Source organism: Jaculus jaculus, chromosome 1 (genome assembly GCF_020740685.1).
Source record: "Jaculus jaculus isolate mJacJac1 chromosome 1, mJacJac1.mat.Y.cur, whole genome shotgun sequence".
NCBI lineage: Eukaryota > Metazoa > Chordata > Mammalia > Rodentia > Dipodidae > Jaculus > Jaculus jaculus.
Window position 1 is genome coordinate 317,646,991 of NC_059102.1, and position 23,423 is coordinate 317,670,413.

At 39.6% G+C, this 23,423-nt stretch overlaps 1 protein-coding gene across 2 annotated transcripts in view; it reads left to right on the top strand.

Moving 5' to 3' along the window:
• The window catches only part of Spta1 (spectrin alpha, erythrocytic 1), a 64,493-nt gene that overhangs the window by 9,724 nt on the left and 31,346 nt on the right, over positions 1-23,423 (top strand). For both annotated transcript variants that reach the window (XM_004671090.2, XM_004671089.2), the window contains exons 8-24: positions 601-755; positions 1,628-1,763; positions 1,871-1,972; positions 3,717-3,854; positions 4,789-4,899; positions 6,378-6,455; positions 6,591-6,746; positions 6,904-7,108; positions 8,410-8,591; positions 12,000-12,243; positions 12,997-13,119; positions 16,497-16,714; positions 17,930-18,022; positions 18,802-18,939; positions 20,443-20,594; positions 21,764-21,950; positions 22,524-22,625. In XM_004671090.2, coding sequence (XP_004671147.2) covers positions 601-755; positions 1,628-1,763; positions 1,871-1,972; positions 3,717-3,854; positions 4,789-4,899; positions 6,378-6,455; positions 6,591-6,746; positions 6,904-7,108; positions 8,410-8,591; positions 12,000-12,243; positions 12,997-13,119; positions 16,497-16,714; positions 17,930-18,022; positions 18,802-18,939; positions 20,443-20,594; positions 21,764-21,950; positions 22,524-22,625 — 2,520 coding nt within the window. The remainder of the gene's footprint in view (positions 1-600; positions 756-1,627; positions 1,764-1,870; positions 1,973-3,716; positions 3,855-4,788; positions 4,900-6,377; positions 6,456-6,590; positions 6,747-6,903; positions 7,109-8,409; positions 8,592-11,999; positions 12,244-12,996; positions 13,120-16,496; positions 16,715-17,929; positions 18,023-18,801; positions 18,940-20,442; positions 20,595-21,763; positions 21,951-22,523; positions 22,626-23,423) is intronic.

The following is a 23,423-nucleotide window of genomic DNA, read 5'->3' on the forward strand; positions in this document are numbered from 1 at the left end:
AATAATGATTACAAAATACCAAACCCTGTACAATACCTAACTATGGTTGACAATAATGAAAGAACTAACAGTACAATGTGGATGATCACACATGCCCATGTCTTGCCATACCATCCTATTCCATAGGAATTATGCTTAAAACAGCCTGCCATGACTACAATTTCTTTGGGGCTTTGGGTACAAGTGTCTTTCTGTCTACTATAATAATATTTAAGAAGACAAGATAAGTGAATGGTAAGGGACAGATTTAGGTATCATCCTTTCATCTGACACTAGCTAAATGAGCAAATGCAACAATTTACCTCTCTGTTGTCACATGAGATGAGAGCAAGAAAAATTTCTCCTCATAATATTATTAAATGAAGAACATGAATGAGAAACATTTGTAAAATGCTGAACACAGTGACAGACAATATTCAATGAATTGTTATGAATATAATGTATTTTTATGTTATAGAAAGTTTGCCATAGAAATATATTTATTAGCTATTATTATTTGTATGATTATTTTATTATACCCCCTCCTATAAAACTCTGCCAGCAGTCAAGGTGTCTGGATTTTCCACTTTTTTTCTTTTTCTTTTTTTTCTCATTCTGTAGGTGAAGGAGTTGTGTGCCAAAGCAGACAAGCTGATCACTTCCCATCCCTCGGATGCCCCTCAGATTCAGCACATGAAGGAGGATCTGGTTTCAAACTGGGAGCGTATTCGTGCTCTGGCCACTAACAGATACACAAAGCTGAAGGCTTCTTATGGGTGGGAAATCCCTTCTACTTTTCTACCTTCTCGAGGGCACCAGAGCAGGAAAGGGGTGAAGGAACTCAGATCGCCTGCCTTCTCAGTAGAGGCAAATGAAGGTTTAATTTGCCAGTGGAAGTCTTTTGTGAACTTTTATAATACTAAGTACCGCACCCACTCATCCACATCCCTTTGTCTTTCCTTGCCTTTGTAGTTGCCAGATATTATAAAGTGATCTGTAAAGTTTCAAAAATTGTAGTTTCAGCTAAGAACCTAAGAGTAAATAATTTCAAGCTGAAGAACATCAAAATAACTCCAAAACTATCTCTTGCTTTTGTATTCAAAGCTTACAAAATCACTGCCATGGTTTTAGTATTTAATGCCTATGGTTAGTAGTAAAACCACCAGAATATAGTTTTCATCTTACTATTATTATTTACAACCATGTAGTGAACATTTAATTGTTTTTAATAAGAAATTGTTTTGGAAGCTTTCATTTTTTATTAGCAGGGTGAAATGTGAGATAAGATTCTTAAGGAAATAGCCCCTCTTTCCAGAAGTTACTTTCTGTTATTCTCATACCATGTACATATTTATTGGTTACATGGTGAAGACATTTTTTCCATTTCAAAACCCTCTGAGGCAGGTGCGAACTTAAGGCATACCTACCAAGCACTGCATGGACAATGATACATCTATTCCAGGATGTACAGCATGGTATAATGCTTTATGACCCCTAAAGGGACCAACTGTGCATAACAGGAAAAGGAGAGGCATGGTATTAGGGCAAAGGGGAACTTACATGTCATAGCTTAACCCTACTCTATCTTATTTACAGTTCTTCCAAATATGATTTCTCTGCCCTGTACTTCACCTTACCTTTCCAACAGATACCACCGGTTCTTGTCTGACTATGATGAACTCTCTGGCTGGATAAATGAAAAGAATGCTCTCATCAATGCTGATGAGCTGCCCACTGATGTGGCTAGTGGGGAGGCCCTGCTAGCCAGGCACCAACAGCATAAGGTACAGCGCTAAGTCTGAGTAGAAGGAAGGAAGGGGGGATTTTTTTGGTGTCAAGAAACCCCCAAGATTCCTTGTTATATTTGAAACATTTTGTCTTGTGGCTACAGCATGAGATTGACTCTTACGATGACCGATTTCAATCTGCTGATGCAACTGGTCAAGAGTTGCTGGATGGCGATCATGAAGCCTCTGATGAAATTCGTGAGAAGGTATGCTAGTTTTAATAGTATTTCCTTATCTTTCTTATACCAACGTGGCAATTTATGACTGGGAAGTGGAAGAAATCATGTAAACATGTTAATGATGTGCATCCAACTTTCATCTGCTCCTTATCATGCACACACATTTCAGCCAAACTGAATCAACTTGAAGTTCTCAGAACACAAGTGCTTGCTTCCCTTTGAACCTCTAATTCTACCCACTTTCTGACAACTACCTAGTTTAAGACCTTTAGCCCATTTTCTTTCATCACTTATGCTCTGCTTGATCACATCCTCATGCTTACCTCTGGATTTGAAGTTCAATAAGGTATGTGCCTTACTGAGTTTGGGTCCCCTACAGTGCCTAAACCAGTGTCTGGCACCTGTGTCATTTCTGCTCTCTGTCTTTACAACCTCATTGGAAAAATATGGGAAGCAGATTTTCCCATATCTATGTTGCTTAGATTTCCAGCACTATGACTCCATGATAAGGGAATCAGGTTTGCCATCATCTCAGTGCTCTGGATCACAAGGGCCCATAGCCTTCAAGTCTAGATAAATTTTGTTTCAGTCACAGAATCTCCATATTCCATGGACAATAATCATGAAAATAATTGTATACCTCTTTTTATCTTACTGATTCCAAAGCACAGCTTTTAACTCTGTATGGTGGATGAGGTTAAAAAAAAAAGTAACCATTTTTTTGAAGGTCTCCAGAATTTTCTATTATCATTACAACATATATTTCATTGTTCAGAACAACCTTAAATTCTTGAAAAACAGCCATTGCCCTAGGATTCTAAAATTTTGCCCTGCATTATTTATGGAGTTAATAGCAATGGATATAATAAGGCTGGGTAGATGTTTGGTCAGAATACACAGCTCACTGGCTTGCCATGAATTCTAGGTTCAGCGAGATAAACTGTATCAAAAAGTAATGTGCGTTCAAGCATGGTGGCACATGCCATTAATCCTAGTACTTGGAAGGCAGAGATAGAAAGACAGATGTGGGTTAAAGGCCAGTTTGGAGCTACAGAGTAGTTTCCAGGTCAGCCTGTGGTTGAGTGAGACCCTATCTCAAAATAAATAAATAAATAAATAAACAAATAAGCAAATAAATAAGTAAGTAAGGTACAGAATGACTGATGATGACAATCAGTGTCAGCTTTAGGTCTCCGCTTCTACACACATACATGTTCACCCACACACCTACAAATTCATATGTATGCACAGATACCATACACATGTCAAAACTTTGGTTTCAAAAGAAAACATAAACTTTTCAATCTGACATCTTAAGGGTGTGTGAGCTTGAACTTCATTAAATGCCTTTTTAGGCAGTAAAATTCCCTAGAGCATGGTGCATTATCAAATGTATGCATTGTTGCAATCACATCATTGGTTCATGGTGTTATGTTCTTTGGTCCTCAAGCTCTCTCCTTGCTTTGTGGATCCCTGTGTGGTACTATATTTCTCACTCTTTCCAGTAACTTCACTGGCCCTTCCTATCTTAATTAGTCATTTCTTCCCTTTTTTACATGTAAAGTATGTCCTATCTATTTTATTGCCCGTATCCCACGTTCCAATACTAAATTATGTGCTTAGATGTTGGAAACTTATTTTTTAAAATATCCAATTCCCATTTGTTTTTGTATATTTCAAAAGCCATTTCACTTATTAGCTGCTAGGTAAGTGTAGAGAAAAATTAATTAAGTAAATACCTTTCGGGTACATTATCTGCTTCTTTCCAAAGATGACAACACTTGCCAATGACTGGGCTGCTCTGCTAGAACTATGGGACAAACGTCAGCATCAGTACCAGCAGTGTCTGGATTTTCACCTCTTCTACCGAGACAGCGAACAGGTGGACAGCTGGATGAGCAGACAGGAGGTAATGTGAGATATCCAGCTGATCTTTGGATATCACTTCTTCCGTCCATCCTTTACCACTATGATAACCACCAGAACCTTCACAATTTTAAATGGGCCAAATCTTGTCTTGAAAGCATGGAGAATGACCCATGACCAAAAGTAAAGATAAGCCCATCCTATAAAAATCCTTTCATTCCAGCAAGGCAGGGTGGCGCACGCCTTTAATCCCAGAACTCAGGAGGCAGAGGTAGGAGGATTGCCATGAGTTAAAGGCCACCCTGAGACTACATAGTGAACTCCAGGTCAGCCTGGGATAGAGCAAGACCCTACCTTGAAAAACAAAACAAAACGACAACAACAACAACAACAAAAATACCCTTTTATTCCCTCCTGGTAAAAAGTATAGAAAAATATTTTGGTACAAACTGTCATAGTGGCTTATGCCTATAATTCCAGCACTCAGGAGGCTGACGCATGAGGGTCACAAGTTCAAGGGCATCCCCAGATTCATATTAAGACACTATCTCCAAAAAAATGTGTAAGTACAGAGTACAGAGCACAGAGCTTTTTGAGCACACTAAACACAAATGCAATTAACATTAAATTGGTAAAGGGTAAGAAGAAAAATTATGATGTCAGACAAAGGTAATGAAAAGAGATTCCTAGTGGTGGTAAGTGGTCCTTTTGAGACAGTTTTGAGAGTTTACTTGAGAGAATTCCATGTGGACAGATTCAAAGGTAGTGGCAAGAGAGCTGTGTATGGCCATTAGGAAGGACTTTTGAAACTCATTGTGTTTTAAATAAATCTGTATATACCATCCTAATTTGCACCAGTTCCCACCTTGTTGTCCAATTCCCTTGCCTCTTCCCTTTTTGTCTTTCTCTGAGATATTCCAAAAGGAATTTTTCTTACCAATGAGGACATCTGAGGTTTATCTTTCTGTTTTATATAGGCCTTCCTGGAAAATGAGGACCTGGGAAACTCACTGGGTGGTGTACAAGCCCTTCTTCAGAAACATGACGACTTTGAGGAGGCCTTCACCGCCCAGGAAGAGAAGATCATAGTAAGGAATGAGCCTGGAGGGGCATCTGGTTCCTATTTACATGCATTACTTCAGTACATGCCCCATGGTTGATGCTTCCTGTGGTTGTCACAAGTAGCATGAGGGCCACTTTTAATAAATCCCCACCCCTTCTTTGGTCACATCTATTTGTGTGTTTTTAAAAGCTTTCTCTTGATTTTGTGAACATATCATGTACATATACAGTGAAGGTTAAAAAAAACTCTAATAAAGTTTTATCATACAAAAAGAAAAGAAAATATCCAGAATAATAATATCCATTTTATCAATCAGTTTTTTGATCTACAGAGCATATTTAGAAAGTTTGTTCAAGTTTATAGGCCGTTATTTCTTCTACTGAAGTTCATGATGTCTCTTTAGTTTTTCTGAATTATAAATGAAATATTGGGTCCATACTCAATATGGAATAAATATTTTCCTTTCTACTACTATATTTTAAAAAACTGTCTATTCTCTCACGATTTTTGTATATCTACGTATTATAATTCATATTGGTAATGCAAGGTTTTCTTTTCTAACAATGCTTCACTTTAGTCTACTCTGTCTTAGTTACTCTCTGGAACTTGTATTATAGTAATCCAGAAAATTTGTTTATAAATAAGCAAAGATCAAAAGTTGTTGAAGACATCATGGATCCAATATGATGTATGTCTTCATTTGTCTTTTTAATGGGCACTGATTTTATGCACACACACAGACACACACACACACACATACACCATCATCATCACCACCAACATTCAAACAAAGTCAGTTTTGAATCTTCTCTGATTATCAGAGAATAATACTGATAATCATCAGTATCACCAAATGGCATCTTATGAGGCCATATACTTACTTGTTCTGAGGATTCACTGGTAAAAGTTAACAGTGTTGAAGAGAAAAAAAAATTTATTGTGCCATATTTATTTTTATATCATTTTCCTATTCCAATTAATCCATTCTGCACATTAGCAGTTTTGTTGGTATGAATGAATATAGATAAAAAAATTCAGCTCCATAATTTATGACTCATTCTCTCATATAGCTAGAAACATATATGTAGCTATAGATATATGTGCGATAGATAAATGGACAGAGACATATTGATAACTAGGTATCATGGCCATGGCCATAATTTATATCTAAACAATATTACAAATTTTCTGGAGTACTATAACACAAGTTCCAGAGAGTAACTAAGATAGCAGTAGACTAGGTGAAGCTCTGCATTCAACTCTCCAGAGATTCAAACCCCTTCACTGCAGACTCACAAAGGCACAGTGTAGTACAGTAAATGTGCTTAAGGGTATATTTTGGAGATTGATTTAAATAAGAAGTCAGAACAAGGACCTAGGTCTTCTAATCCAAACTCATCCTCCCACATTGTTATACATTACTTTGGAAACGCTGATCTATCTGTGGTTACTCACTCAGCAGTCACTGAGGAAAAAAAAAAGAACAAAAAACTTTTTTTTCAGACCTTAGATGAGACAGCCACCAAGCTGATTGACAATGACCACTACGATTCAGAGAACATCGCTGCTATCCGAGATGGGGTATGTCCTAGGCCCTGAGCCTAAACTGACCTGTGTGCACTGGGAGATGAAAAAGCACTGGGGGCAGAGTGCCCAGGGCGACAGTCATCACGTGTGTTTGTTTCTGCTGACTGATCTTGCTCATGGTTTTTACAGCTGTTGGCCCGCCGGGACGCTCTGCGAGACAGGGCTGCCACTCGGCGCAAGCTGCTGGTGGATTCACTGATGCTGCAACAACTGTATCAAGACTCGGATGACCTGAAAACCTGGATCAACAAGAAGAAAAAGTTGGCAGATGATGAAGATTACAAGGTTGGCGAGGTTTCTGAGCACTGGATATACTCATGGGCAGTTAGCATTATGGAATTGTAGTCATGGAACTAAACAGACAGCTGGTGTTCCCCATTCCTAGATGATGAAACAGGGCTTGTTCAAATGCTGATCCTTTTATTTCATCATCTTGTCTCAGGACATACAGAACTTGAAGAGCCGGGTTCAAAAGCAGCAGGAATTTGAGGAGGAATTGGCAGCTAATGAGATCATGCTCAACAACCTGAAGAAAACTGGCCAGGAGATGGTTGAGGATGATCACTATGCCTCTGAGGCTGTGGCTGCTCGTGTGAGCGAGGTGGATGGGCTCTGGAAGGAGTTGCTGGAGGCCACAGCACAGAAAGGTGAGAGACACAGGGGTTGGTAACTGGCCAGTTCCTAAATTCTAAAGCCTACCAAACATTTCATGGTTATGATCATGAACTTACCTGTTGACCTTCATGTGAAGGAATCATTGCCACATGCTTCCCTGTGTCCTCTGGTGGTCACCATGTTAGTCTACTTTAAGTTCATCATACTACATATCAATTTTTAAAATATTTTCTTCAACTACATAGTTTTTAGATGAAGCTAATTTTTTGTCTCCTCTGCTTTTTTTCGTTTCTTTTTCATGAGCCATGAATTCAGCAATGACTGCATCTAAAACTAACCCACTTCAATTACATTTTACCTGTGTGGTTCTATGAGTCAGTAGACATATAAATGGCTAGTAACATTAAAACTGGCATTAACAGGTTTGACATGGAAAGATTGTTGGTATCACATGGATGTTCCTACATTATTTCATGGTTTTGTGGAGTTTAATTATTTTCTTTCTTTTACCTAAAATTGTTCAAGCTCTGCTGTAAGTTTTCAAAATTTCCATATGAATGTATGATTACTCTTGCTTATATTTCACCTTACCTTTCACTGTGGAAAATTAGTCACTTGTCATTAATTATCACAAGTTGTAAGCTTTTTGGTCAGTGACCCGCCCCAAATTATGACTATCATCTATAGACAGGTCCTGGGTGCAAAACAGAGGCGTCATGTTGATAACTTTGATGTCATCCTGGATTTGATTTAAAGGAAAAAATTAAAAATCAGCATGAATACAGCAGTGAGATGTCAGCACTACTTCCCACATTAGAAAGCACAGTAATTGCTCTGCAGAAATCATGAAAATAGTTGCAATATCAATCTCGAGTGAGATTCATTAAGGAAGCTATAGGGTATGGTTTGTGATGAAGGACAGTCACTAAGAGAGTGGGGAGAGCCACATTCAAAAACTTCAAAATTTCTAACTGAACCTACCCCACTGTTATTGTTGCTTGAGTTTAAGTCCCATTGAAAGAAAGGTCAAAACAATAAAGAGTAACAGGTTATACATAAAGATACCCAAGATGGCTAAAATCTGATGCAGCAAAATTACATTTCGCCAGAGAATATAATTTATTACTGTGTTTATTTTGAAAACACCACTGTATTTAAACACAAATAACAATCAGAACTCAACAGATTTAAGGTAACTGCCTCTCCAGTGATCCATGGAGACACTTACCCTAGATTTCTCTTTGGACGATCAGTGCATTGAAAGAAGGTGTATGACAATGAACAGGGGGATAGCTATAGTTCTTGGTGTCTTATACCCAATGTCTTCTCCCAGGAACCCAGCTGCACGAAGCTAACCAGCAGCTACAATTTGAAAACAATGCAGAAGACCTGAAGCGCTGGCTCGAGGAGGTGGAGTGGCAGGTTGCCTCTGAGGATTATGGGAAAGGCCTGGCTGACGTTCAGAATCTGCTCAGGAAGCACGGCCTCTTGGAGTCAGCTGTGACTGCTCGTCAGGTGTGCCACTAGTGCTTTTGCCACTGTAAGGAATTACACATACACTCGGAGCACACCCAAGCATACCCATCATTGGGACTTACTACTATTAAGTGATATGAGACCAATGAAAATTTTTCAAAAATTTTGTTGTTTAGCTGTATATTCCCAATAGCTTCCCTGATCTGACCTGATCACCTTTCATCGGTTCATGTAAGCCTATTGTGGCTCTTCTAAATATAATGCTAATTCTCTGAAAGCAGAAACCTAGGTTTTGTGAAAAACTTACTCTTTATTTACTGCGTGATCATTTACACACTACCTTTTTTGTCCTAATAAGATAACCTACAAAATAAGATTTTGAAAAAAAAATATCTATTCCTATTCTGGCATTCTATAAACAGACTTTTAATCCTTCCGGTGCTTTAAAAATTATAAACCACAGATGCAAAATGACTTTCCCAAACAAATTTAAAAATAGGGTTAAAATGATGATATATATATTAGAAGCCTAGATTCAAGGTTATCCCCACTCACAACCCACTAGACTGTTTTTAAAATTAAATGTATCCACTAGCACGGATACATGCTACAGTTTTGGAAGAAATCAATGTACACATACTTTCAGCTTAGTTAATTTCTTACCCCAGGAATCCTAGCTTTTGTTTAAATGTGTCACTGCTATTCCCTAGATGTTCCCATTAATCTGTATTCTTAAAATGCTCCTAACTTTTGTGTGTGCACAATAGTACATGTGCACATAAGTGGTGTATGCACATGTATTAAAATACACATTTTAATGGCTGATGTCTTGTTGCTCTGAGTTAAATATAAAAAATAGACTTACATAAGGAGCTGAAGAGATTGCTCAGTGGTGTAGGTGCTTGCCTACAAGGTCTAATGACCTGGGTTCAATTCCCAAGTACCCACACAGAGCCAAATGTACAAGACAGCACACGCATCTGGAGTTCATTTGCAGCAGCTGGAGGCCCTGCCCCCCCCCCCCCTGCAAATAAATAGATTTGCCCGGGGGGGGGGAGCATTTCAAGGTAGGACCTCACTCTAGCTCAGGCTGCCCTGGAATTCACTATGTAGTCTCAGACTGCCCTCGAACTCACAGTGATCCTCCTCCCTCTGCTTCCCAGGTGCTGGGATTAAAGGTGGGTGTCATCACGTCTGGCTCTAAATAAAATATTTTAAAATGACCTACATAAAACAGAAAAATCCAAGTCATTATTATGGCCATATGAATTGCTTCGTAAGGTTTTCTTTTTGTTGATGTATGTATAGTACTGTTTATGCATATGTGTGTGTAAGCAGTGCATACATGTGTGTGCAGGTGTGTGTGCCTGTGGAGGTCAGAGGAGGAGGTCCTCCTGTATCACTCTTCCACCTTAGACAGATTCCATCACTGAACCTGCAACTCCTTGTTTTCTTTTCAGTTAGGCTCACTGACCAGAATCCTAGCGAGCCTCCTGTCTCTGACCCCATCAATGCTGGGCTGCAGATGTGCATGGCCACATCTTGTTCTTCATGTGGGTGCTCTGGATTGAACTCAGGTCCTCATGAATATAGTAGCAAGCACTCTTCCCCGCTGAGTCTGCCCAGCCCCTCTTAAGGTGTTAAATAAAGTAATAGGTTAGAAGTAGAGAGAACACCCAAAGATAGCTTTGAAATGGAGAACTTGTAAGAGATTTTTGAAAGAGGGAAAGAAAAGATCTCATTCAAAATTTATTTTTTACTTAAAAGTAAACAAAAAAAGACTATTTGAAGAGGATGAATAACACGTGTAAACACTCAAGAAATATGTGATTAAGAGAAAAAAAAGAAATATGTGAAATCCCACTGGAAAAATTAGTATAGCTAATAGTAAGAGATAGCTTCTCCCTTGTAGGAGTACAGACTGAGAAGTGATGCATGCAAAGCAAATTTTAGATGCACAATATTATATGCCTTCAATATTTTACTGTCACAATGTCTTAGTTATAAAAGTGGAGAAACTACAATCAACATGGGAGAACAGGCTTTGCCACGATCAAATGATAATTATCCTGACCCTCTCTGCCTGTCTGGGGTGTCTTGCACTACATTAGGGGTTTCAAACAGAGCAATAGATGGACAATATTTGAAAATCACTCGATTATACTATGATGTTTTCAGAAGTGTGCTGGGAAATGAGGGCACTTCACTAATGACGGACTTTCTTTTAATTCATTACTGATCCTTTAATTCTTTATGGAGAAATGAGTATGTGTTTTATGAGGCTATTGCTCACCAGCTTTTTGATCCAAATTGAGAAGTAAACTTTTACAGGCTGAGCAAATGATAACAAAATAGAATAAGTAAAATCAACACATGACCTTCCTCTGATTCTTGGAGAACTCTCCTGTGTAATATTCCTTCAAAAAAAGAAAAAGAAAGAGAAAGATATAGAGGAAGGAAGGAAGGAAGGAAGGAAGGAAGGAAGGAAGGAAGGAAGGAAGGAAGGAAGGGAAACAAACTATTCGGGGTTCCACTAATGCAGATAGAACTTATCACCCATTTCAACACACATGCATGAAATAAGAATTCTCTTTCCAGGAGGACCCTTCAGGATCCTCTTTCAGCATCTGTCCTCCACTAACGTGGTCCAGATGGGGACAACCATGATGTGGTCAAAGCAAATCCTGTTTCCTCTCTTTTTGAGGGTCTGACATTTGTTTTGTAACATCTCACTTCACCTTTTTGGCATTGTTGCTGTTTCACACAAAACTTCAGCCTCTGTGGTTTTTATTTTTATTTGCAAGGACAGCTCATTTCCAAGGGAGAGGAAGACTATGAAATTAAAACACAAAATGAAATTAGAACACAAAATGAAATTAGAACACAAAATGCAAAGGTGTCCCACTTTTGTTCTTGGGTCCCCCACTTTGAACACTCCCCATCAAAGCACTGTCGCTCTGCTTTGCCAGTTACTTGGAGGCCTTTGATATTCGGAATGTGGTTGGAAACATATTTTCCTACAGAGAGACTCTTGGGACTGAGGAGGTAGCTCAGTGGTTATAGGCCCTTCTTGCTTACAACCTTTGCTGGCCCAAGTTCGATTTCCCAGTGTCCATGTAAAGCTAGATGCACAAAGTACAGCATAAATTGGTAGTTTATTTGCAGCAGCAAGAGGCCCTGGCAAGCCCATATTCTGTTATCCCCCCCCCCCTTTCTCTCTTTATTCAAGTAAATAAATAAAAATATTTAAAAATTTAAAATGCTCAACTTGATGAGATGATACTTAATATAATGACTCCTTTCATTCCCTCTACTGATTTAATTAGACGTCCTAACAGGTGCAGGTGGAAGTTAATTCTGCCCCTGCCTGCATCTCCAAGAACATGGAAGACCCATTCCTTCCTAATGAACGATAGTATTTGCTAACACACTCCATTTCTCTTTCAGGATCAGGTGGACACCCTCACAGACCTGGCTACACACTTTGAAGAAATAGGCCATCCTGACTCTGGGGACATACGGGCAAGGCAGGAGTCCTTGGTGTCCAGGTTTGAAGCCCTGAAGGAGCCTCTGGCCACCAGGAAGAAGAAACTCATTGACCTGCTCCGTCTGCAGCAGATATGCAGAGACTCGGAGGATGAGGAGGCCTGGATCCAAGAGACAGAGCCTTCTGCTGCTTCCACCTACCTTGGTTAGTAGAGTGTGCACAGACCAAGAGGACCAAGGCTGGAAGGTTGAGAGATCGGAAACACAATACTGAAGGGAGACAACTTCTCTCAGCAGTTCCACTCCACACTTATGAAAATTTGCTCACACCTCCATCAGAGTTGGAATATTTCAAAATTGTGCCCTTGGATTCGCCTCATAAAATGAGACATTAATGATAGAATCCACACAGGGCCTCTAGGAAGATCTAGAGTGCTCAGCTATTATTTGCTACTTGATCTAAACCTTAAGTTATTGTGAAAGCTCTTGACCAAACACTCATGTGCTTCAGGGAGCATTTAAAATTTACATGACCTATCTGTCACAAAGATGAAGGGTGTAGTAGTAGATACACAATTTTCTTATTTTTAAAAAACAGTATTAGCTCACAAGTATCAGTACCAGAATGGTGGCAGTAATGAACAGAAAACACACATACAAATGCTATGCAACTTGATGCACAAGTGTTGGGAATATTTATGAGGGGCTTGACAATGACAATTGGGGGGTTCTTCTGGGAAACCATCCCACAAACCCCTGAGGCTCTGGAGAAATGCAGGGAAAGACTTTTTGGAGTGAAGAGCGATAAAGCGTGGTGAAGAGGCAGAGAGGGAAGGTAGAGAAAATTCTCAATAGTCATATGTGTGTGATATTATTCAGCAACACACAAAGCATGGTCTATAAACTGTTCCACAACAGCAAGGGTAATCCCAAACTTTGAAATGACTTTTCTTTGTAGGCAAGGACTTGGTTGTGGCCAAGAATCTCCTGAACAGACACGAAGTCATCCTGGCAGACATTGCGAGCCATGAGCCCCGCATCAAAGTGATCACGGAGAGGGGAAACAAAATGGTAGAGGACGGTATGCGTGATTCGGGATGGGCTACCCAAACCTAACGTGTCAGACCCCTGGGAAGAAGTCTGGGCCATCTTAGGTCTTTAAGGCTGTCTAAAAATAGCCAGTACCTAAAAATTCCCAGTCACTAATGAACAAGTGCCCTTTGAGCTCTACTGAGAGATGAGTCCTCAGATTTATTTGCATATACCAATAATGGAACTCTCCTACTTTCATCGTTTAGTCCTGTTTATTGGAAAGCCAAAACTATTTAATTCTAATTTTCAATGTGATTCTTTGGAGAAATTCTAGTACTCAAAAGCCCAAGGTTCAAATCCTCTCAAAACATGACAAGCTTCTTTCCCATGTTGGAGTTTTCAAGATACGTGAAGACTTGGGTTTTCGGGGTCTTTTATTAATATGGTAAAAATAAAAGGTGTCATTTCTCTAAATTTATTACTTTATGGAGCTTCGATGAGTCTTGTCTCGATCTCCTATACCAAGAAAACTGCACTCTTTCAATACACTGCTCACATTTGAGCAGCGGTGGAAAAATGTAGATTTACACTGAGATTTTCCTTCTCTGATGCCTGAAGAATCAATTTCTGCCTGTCAGTATCCAGCTTTTAAAAAAATAGGTAAAAATGCAGTTTGCTGAGAAAAAGTTCAGATCCCAGTTGCATTATCCCAACCAGTGAAATTCTTTTCCTTTTCTTGTTTTTGCTTGCTTGTTTGTTTGTTTTGAATCTAACATTATTATAGAAACTTAACTTTTGTTTTTCTAAATCTCGGAATGTTTGTGTGGACTTGTTATATTTCTCCTTACACATCTATTAGTCTTGGTTTTATGTATTTTGAAGATCTATCATTATGTGCATATGTATTTGAGATTATTACATTTTATGGTGAATTTAAAAGTTTATGTTATGAAGCATTCCTCTTTATTCTTGGTGATATTCCTTGTTCTGAAATCTCCTTTGTGTTCCTTTTATAAAAACACTTCAATTGACCTCTAATTAGTTTTTCATGGTATATGTTTTTCCATCTTTTTGCTGGTATTCTATTTCTTGGTATTTAAAGCTGGTTTCCTATAGAAAACATGCAGTTAAACCTTGCTCATTTTATCCAATTTTACATTTTAATTGAAGTTTAAGTCACATATACTTAATGAGTTACAAACATGGTAGAAGTTAAATCCAATCTCTACATTGCTTTTCTCTATGCCCATCAGTGTCTGCCTTCTTTGGATTAGTAGTACATTTATTATGAGTCAATTTTATTTCCATTTTGGCATGCTAGTTACAACTGTTTTGTGTGAGCATATGTTTATTCTAGTGCAATGGTTTCTAATTGTTTATCAAAGTATTTTCATAATGCTAAGGCATTATTTGTCTTTTTCATACTTACTAATTTATTATCATATGTTAAAGTTTCCAGAACTTACATTGCTCAAATATATAATATAATATATATTTATATACTATGGTTTCCTCACAATTTTATTGTTTTTATTTTTGAAGTAGAGTCTCACTCTATCCCAGGCTGACCTGGAATTTACTATGTAGTTTCAGGCTGACCTCAAACTCACGACTGCCTCCTGAGTTCTGGAATTAAAGGAATGCACCACCATACCCAGCCTCAGAAAAAAAATAAAAACATTTTTAAAAATCTTGATGTTTCATAATGTAAATATTTATAAAGGCACTCAAGTTTGTTTAGAGTTGCGCAAGATTTCTAAGAGCAGGACCTTGGGTTCTACTTTTTTAGGATTTAAAACATAAATCTTTAATTTAGGATAGTTTAATTTTGAATAGTGTCATATAATTTTCTGTGTACTGTAAGATTCTTAAATATATACTTCCAGTTCCTCTTTCAACTGTTACACTATGTATATTACACATGTTAATTTTATATGCATTATAAATTCTGCATTTTTGGGGGGGGTTCTAGATAGGATTTCACTCTAGCCCAGGCTAACCTGGAATTCACTATGGAGTTTCAGGGCGGTCTCAGTCTCACCATGATCCTCCTACCTCTGTCTCCTGAGCGCTGGGATTAAAGGCATACACCACCACCCCCAGCTCTGCAGTGTTTTGACATAATTTTTTGCTTTAGTGGTCAACTAGCTTTAAATAAGATTAAGAAATGAAAAAAATTATTCATATACTTACTTTCCTAGTGTCTTTCACAGCGTTGTGCAAATGGGCATTTGTATGGGCCTTGTTTTTATGGGCCTTCTTTCGGCTTGATGGATATCCTCTAAGGGTCCTCACAGTGAAGACCAGCTATGTTCACTCATCTAAATGTCTTCAATGATGTGACTTTCGTTTTCATACATTTGTAAGCAGTTTCTTTCTCTCAGGACTTTGCAGATGCTGAGAAGTCTGCTGTCATTTCTACCTGTCTTCTGGGTGTCACCGTCATGCCTTGTTTTCCTCAGTTGAGCTTGCTCTTTTTCACTCTCGGTTTTGTCAGCCGTGGCAACCATCGGGCTCGTGAATCTACATTATGATTGTTCCGGCAGATTTCAGCCTGAGATTGATTTAGAGATTAGTGTAATACTAAGAAGCTATTCTTCTAAAGCTACTATTTCATGTGTTATGACATATCTCCACTTTACTGAGTGGCAGTTTGAACTAGTTCCAGATTTACATGAACCCTAGAAATTGTTTTACTGCTGCTGTCTCGTCATTTTTGACTCATTCTTTCATTACCCATGTGTACAAATGCATAATCAGTCAGATAGTCTAAGCCATCTCCCTGTGTATCTCTGAAATTCCAACTCCACGAAGCATCCTTCTCTTTTGTTCTCTGCTTCACAGATTCTACTTATCTTGTCTTCCTCTATCTCTGACCTCTGTCACTTCAACTCTCTATGACTGCTGGGGTTAACATGGGTTGGCCCTCCAGCTCCTGCCCAGGGCATAGGTTATAAGCAATCATCAGGATGTAACTCATCTCTGGCCCTGCCTAGCCTCTTCTTAATAGTATAGAAATCATTGTACATTGCATTTTGTCCTGTTTCCTAGGTGTTTTTTTTTTTAAGTGTCAGCAGCAATTCTTATAATAAATCACTTAAAAGAAGACATGTATATCTGCTGATTTTTAGTTAAATCTAGAGAGAACCCCTTTTTGATAACTTGAGTATAAAGCAAACATGGGTGTTTTGTTTTGGGGTCTATATTATCTCAGACAGCACCATCCCATTCATCACCACATATACATGTTTACCTTCGTTAGCACCTATTGCTGCTTAATCCCCCTTAGATATTCTGAATCTCCAGGACCCACAGTGCAACCCAGACTCAATGAAGCCCCACGCTCTTCTCTCAGCTTGGCTGAGAACTACACTGTGGCAGACACTACTATGGCTCATACTCACTTGGTCTCTAAATGCTCCACAGGCCACTTTGCTGCAGAAGAAATAGCCTCTAGAGTGCAGAGTTTGAACAATAACATGGAGTCTCTCCATGCTCGAGCTATGAGGCGGCAGAATGATCTTGAAGCCAGTGTCCAGTTCCAGCAGTACCTGGCAGACCTTCATGAAGCAGAAGCATGGATCCGGGAGAAGGAACCCATTGCGGACAATACAAACTACGGGGCTGACGAAGAAGCAGCCGGGGTGAGATTGGGCGGGAGGAACATTGTCTGCAGAATATTCACTCAGTATAACAGAATTGCTAATGTGAGGCTTGTTTAGATAGTGACTCTACTGTTCTCTGAAGTTTCAGTAGTGGCCGCCATTAACCTTCCTTGGCGGGGATAGTGTGAGAGTGAATAGGGCTCCCTAAAGATGTGTCACATTTTCCCTAATCTCACAGATTCACAGGCATGTTAAACAGCGTCTCAATCCAGGGCGTGTGACCAAATATCTGCCCCTGTCTTGGCCCCAACGTGAACTTTTGAGAATAACCTTGGGCTTTTATAAATAACCATGGTTTGAAGACAGGCAAAGTAAAATGAGAGATACATGTTGGGGCAAGAAGGACCTTAACATCATAATCACCTTTATACCCACTTCTTTATCATCTTCCCTGACCTGTGGGAGAAGCTGGTGTGGAATTTCACAAGCCCTAAGCGGTAGAAATAACTGAGATGTGCATTTAAAGCTTTGCTTAAGTTAATCCCACAAAGTAAATAATTATAGCTCCCTCTTCCCAATATCACATTTGCCTGTTAAAACATGTGTATGTTTTAACTAACTTTGGTTTGAATAAATATGCTGCAAATTATTATTCTTTCTTTAACTGGGATTTTTCAGGAGTTGTGCAAATGGCAGGTTAAAAGGAATTTTGTTCATAAAAAGTGGTTCTTACCAAGTTTTTCTATGAGAGAGAGAGGATCGGCATGCCAGGGCTTCCAACCACTGCCATCAAACTCCAGGCACATGTGACACCTGGTGCATATGCATGGCCTTTCACAGGTGTCACCTGTGTGTCTAGCTTACATGGGATCTGGGGAGTCACACATGGGTCCTAAGGCTTCACAGACAAGCGCCTTAACCATTAAGCAATCTCTCCAGTTCCTTACTGTATTGTTTTGTTTTTTGTTTGTTTGTTTGTTTGTTTGTTTGTTTGTTTGTTTGAGGTAGTGTCTAATCTAGCACAGGCTGATCTGGAATTCACTGTGTAGTTTCAGGCTGGCCTCAAACTCAACAGCAATCCTCCTGCTTCTCCCTCCTGAGTGCTGGGATTAAAGGTGGCACCACCATGCCCGACTCCCTTACTGGGTTTTTAAGGCAATCATAATCCAAAATGATAGTAGCTCAAGAACTCCCATGCCATGCTGGGGGGTCCTCATGTATGTGCTCTGATGCTGTTGTCATCAATACATCTAGGCTCTTCTCAAGAAACACGAGGCCTTTCTAGTGGATCTCAACGCATTTGGGAACAGTATAAAAGCTCTGCGGGATCAGGCAGCAGCCTGCCAGGTAAGAAGGACATCGTGATGACAGGAGTCACATTCCTCACTGCAGAGACACTGAAGTTGTACATTTATTCATTTATTTATTTCTATGTGTGTGCCTGCATGCGCGTGCAAGAACGTGCATGGATACAGCAGGGTCTCTTGCCAATGCACACAGATGCCCATCTGGCTTTACCCAGACAGTAGGAAATTGAATGCAGGCCAGCAGGCTTTGCAAGCAATTGTCTTTAACCACTGAGCTATTGCTGCAGCCCCTATCCTCTACTTTTAAAATTCTGTCCCTTTTCTGTGTTATAGATTACCAATCTCTCAGATAGAAAGCTCACGATTCCTTAACAAAATGAATCAAAAGCAAACAGGTGGGGAGAATTGTTAGTAGAGGTCCACAGAAAGGGAAAAGTGATGACAGATGGTGGGACTTTCTTGCTCTTAAATCATTTCCTTCAATGTTATGCATAATCCATTTGGAGCTTCTACAACAAGTATGTAACCCCTTCTACTTTAAGACCAGTGGCTAAGAGCATATGATATCTCCGAGAGCACACAGTTACTTCCTGACTATCTGCATACTTGATAACCTGCCAGTCCCCTGGTAGGTGTTTCAGTGACACAGTGTCTCTGAAGACCACCATGAGATAGATATCCGATAGACATAGAGAGGTTCCAGCCAGGGTTTACCCCTCCTGTGAGGCCCCAGGAGCTGCCTACCACCGATAAGCTATTCAGGGGGAGATTTCCAAGGCATACCTGACATCTGCTTTCTGGTTCGTCTGTGTCTCCCAGCAACAGCAAGCTACACCTGTGGATGAGGCTGCTCAGGAATCGAGAGTCATAGCTTTGTATGACTTCCAGGCTCGCAGCCGCAGAGAAGTGTCCATGAAGAAGAACGACGTCTTAATTCTGCTCAGTTCCATCAACAAGGTGGCTTTTCCTTTAACTAGAAACTTCTTTAAACTCCAGGATGTTCTACAGCATGGCAACTCAAGCATTTAATCTCTTATCTCATAAATAATTTATAATTTGCCAAACATTATCTGTTTCTCTAGTTATATGAATATGTATGGATATATGAATGTGTGTGTGTGTGTGTGTGTGTGTGTGTGTGTGTGTGTGGTCAATCTGATTATAATTTAACCATTAAAGAAATGAAGAATCACAGAAGTTAGGTAATAAACCCACTGACATGTAAAGTATGAGCAGTAATTTTGTAATATATTTATAGGACAAAATTATCCCTTTCTTTCTGTATCTTTGCTCCTTCCGCTCCTGTGCCAGTATTCCTAGTGAAATAACAATGTTTTGGGTTAGGAGGAGCCGCATAAAAGAAGACAAGTGTTTATGAGGGAGCACAGTAGTGCATATTTATAGTCCTGGCTACTTGAGAGGCTTAGACAGAAGGATCACTTGAGCCCAGGATTTGGAGGCAACTCTGGGCACTATAGGGAGACCCTAATCCCCAATTTCTTTTTTAATATTTATTTATTTATTTATTTATTTATTTATGTATTTATGAGAGAGAGAGAGAATGGGCACTCCAGGGAGACTCCAATTTGTGAAGGAAAAAGACAGAAATAGTTATCTCAAAAGAATTTTAGGCTTTTTGTTGTTGTTGTTTTGGTTTTTTTGAGGTAGGTTATTAATCTATCCCAGGCTGACCTGAAATTTACTATGTAGTCTCAGGGTGGCCTTGTACTCATGGTGATCCTCCTACCTCTGTTTGTTGAGTGCTGGGATTAAAGGCATGCACCACCATGCCCAGCTTTGTTTTCTTTATGTACCTGTGGAAACAATTGCTGTGGTTTTTAATGTGGTTAAAATAAGAAATGAATTATTTTTTTATATTCTAGTACCTAGTTAATCTCAAAAAGTTCTTTTTAAGGAAAAAATTTTGATTACTGTAACTCTTCCAGAAGGTAAGTGAATGTTTGAAAGAGGCAAGTGGATTCAGTATTAAATATGCTGAATGACAGTCCCTCTTTTTCTGCCTAGCATTGTTCTTGGAGAAAATGTACCTCAGAGGGATCAGTACATAACTCAGAAATAAAATATTTACATTAATAAATTCCTAGGTAATTGAAAATTCTTATTATCTTAGGAGGAAATATCCCACAAAGATCCCATCCCCAAGAAGCCCACCTCGGTTCCTGAGGGCTAAAGTGCCCCATTTTTGGTGTTTGAACTCACTGCCCCAAAATTAAGAATTAGACATCAAATATAAGATTAGTTGATTTTAGGGGCTACCTCCTGCAAACTTGTAATGACTCAGTGTCCTTTCTATCACATGTGGACAGTACATGCTCCCTGTTAGTGATGGTCAGCTTCTCTGCCAGCCTGAGCCTGAAGACTCTTAGGGGAGTTGAAACATCTCCTGTCTGTAGATTTTCCAAGGGCTAAGGAAGTAATGGGACCCTGTTCTCCCATCAGGACTGGTGGAAGGTCGAAGCTGATGATCACCAGGGCTTTGTCCCAGCAGTTTATGTCAGGAAACTGGCCCATGATGAGCTCCCGGGACTCCCTCAGCGGAAGAGGGAAGAACCAGCCAATATTGCCCAACGCCAGCAGAATATTGAAGACCTGTAAGTTCTGCAGGGGAGGGGTAGAGGTCTTGGTGGTATAAATTCTGTTGGTGGGGGGATACTATGGGGTGTTTGGCTAAATATATCCTGTTAATTGAAAGCATCTTTGGAGGGAGGCTGGGGATATGGCTTAGCAGTTAAGATATTTGCCTGCAAAGCCAAGGGAACCAAGTTCAATTCCCCAGGGCCCATGTAAGCCATATGCACAAGGTGTCACATGCATCTGGAATTCATTTGCAGTGGCTAGAGGCCCTGATGTGCTCATTTCTCTCTCTCTGTCTCTCAAATAAATAAATAAAACACTGTTGCCTGGTGTGGTGGTGCACGCCTTTAATCCCAGCACTCAGAAGGCAGAGGTAGGTGATCACTGTGAGTTCCCTGAGACTATTTAGTGAATTCCAGGTCAGCCTGGGCTAGAACAAGATCCTACCTCTAAAAACAAAACTAACTAAATAAATAAAATAAAACCCTCTTTTTCTCATAACTCTGCACCTTTTAAATCTAAAAGAGATTCAAATTCACATATTTTAAGAACCTCAAGTTAACTCCAGGCCCTCAAAATAGTTAGGCTTGGATAGGAAGAAAGCAAATAGCAGTTGCTTTAAGATAAGACACTTAATACAGTCATGTCTTCTGACTTTCTGGCCAATGTTCCTTTAAGGTTATTAAAACGTCTCTATACATCCTTAGAAATATTGCTTACTGTTTCCATATTCAGGTGCTAGTTAGCATGTAAAAAATTTTCTCATATAGAATAGAGCTTAGGTCACTCAGCCAGGAGTGGTGGCACACACCTTTAATCTCATTACTTCCCAGGCAGAAGTAGGAGGATCATTGTAAGTTCAAGGCCAGCCTGAGACTACATAGTGAATTCCAGGTCAGCCTACACTACAGTGAGACCCTACCACAAAAAAAAAAAAAAAAAAAAAAAAAGAAAGAAAGAAAGAAAAGAAAATATGGTTGTCTTGGGTCACTGACACTTGTAATGCTCTCCTTGTTCTTCATGTCTTTTTCTTCTAACTTTAGTCCTCCCTTTAGTGGCCTCATTTTTATTTGCTCTGCCTTTCTTTTTTGTCCCTTTCGTCCTCTACTACCCTCAACCTGCCTATACTCTTTGATTTCTTCAACTTTTATCTCATTCTTTCCACATTCTTAATCCCTCCACCCAGGTACCACTCCCTCCTAGATCGAGCAGAGGAACGCAGACGTCGTCTACTGCAACGTTATAATGAGTTTCTGCTGGCCTATGAGGCAGGAGACATGCTGGACTGGATCCAGGACAAGAAGGCAGAGAACACTGGGGTGGAGCTAGACGATGTTTGGGAGCTCCAGAAAAAGTTTGATGAGTTCCAAAGGGTAAGTAAGAAAGAACTTTTTCTCGACATCATTTTGAGAGTTGCTATAGCTTCCTTATCTCGTATCTCCTCCTATGTGACTGGTTTATGTTATACTTGTTAAATATCCTCCCCAAAGTAAGTGAGAGTTCCACAGTCCATGTTCTTCTCTGGACAATGTTATTGTAAATACATAGAAGGCAAATACATCGGGAACTAGTCAATGCACCTTTTCAGCTCGTATTCCCTCCGCTCCAAAATCTGTGTGTGACAAAATACATATAACTATATACACCTTAGGTGGAAAATTTTATGATAGCATAACTCGATGCATGGAAATATTTTAAGAACTATAATAAAATGAATAGGTAAATAGCAGCTTTCTGACAAGTTTTGAATGGCTACTGGATGCCAGGGTGTTTCCATGCGCTCTTTACATGGCAGATAAGAAGAGAGCAACTTGTGTTTTGCAAGTGAAGTTGGAATTTTTTTTTTTTTAATAACACTTAGCTCAATGTAGACCCAGAGGGACAGGTAAGTACGGAAGATTTTTGAGAAGAGGATTTACCCTGCTTTGGGCCAATGTTCTTCCCAGGACTTGAAGAACAACAAGCCCCGGCTGAATGACATCAACAAGGTGGCTGATGACCTGCTGTTTGAAGACCTTCTGACCCCAGAAGGAGCTCACATCCGCCAGGTAACTGGGGTGCCCTCCATGCCTGCTCACAATCAGGTTAGGATTCCGAGTTTTCCACTTACTCAGTAGACTCAACGTCATATTCTACAGACCAACAATGATGCATGATGTAAAGGCAGGAAAATGAAACTGGCAATCAGAAAGGCCAAAAAGAGGCCGGGCGTGGTGGCGCTCGCCTTTAATCCCAGCACTTGGGAGGCAGAGGTAGGAGGATCGCTGTGAGTTTGAGGCCACCCTGACACTACATAGTGAATTCCAGGTCAGCCTGAGCTAGAGTGTGACCCTACCTCGAAAAACCAAAACAAAAAGAAAGGCCAAAGATAATAGTGTCAGGTGTCCACCCATTCCAATCATCTAAGTCAGGAATATTCTACCTGCAGCCCATAAGCTACATGTATGCTAGGGTAGTTACAAATGCATATAACACATCTGTAGATTAACATGTCATGCCACAGTGTCATGTCAGAGGTTGAATTCTAAATAAATATAATCTAAGCAGATTGTTTACTGAGTGTCTTCCTTAAACCAAAGAACTTTTTGGATGAGATAAGTGTTTTTTTTAATATTTTACTTACTTATTGATTGGAGAACAAAAGAGAGAGACACAGACAGAGAATGGGCATGCCAGGGCCTTCAGCCACTGCAAATGAACTCCAGATGTGTCTGCCACTTTGTGCATGTCTTACATGGGTACTGGGGAGTCAAACCTGGGTCCTTAGGCACCTTTATCACTAAACCATCTCTCCAGCCCAAGATAGGTTTTGATAAACATAAAGAAAGAGAAACTTTAAGAGTATT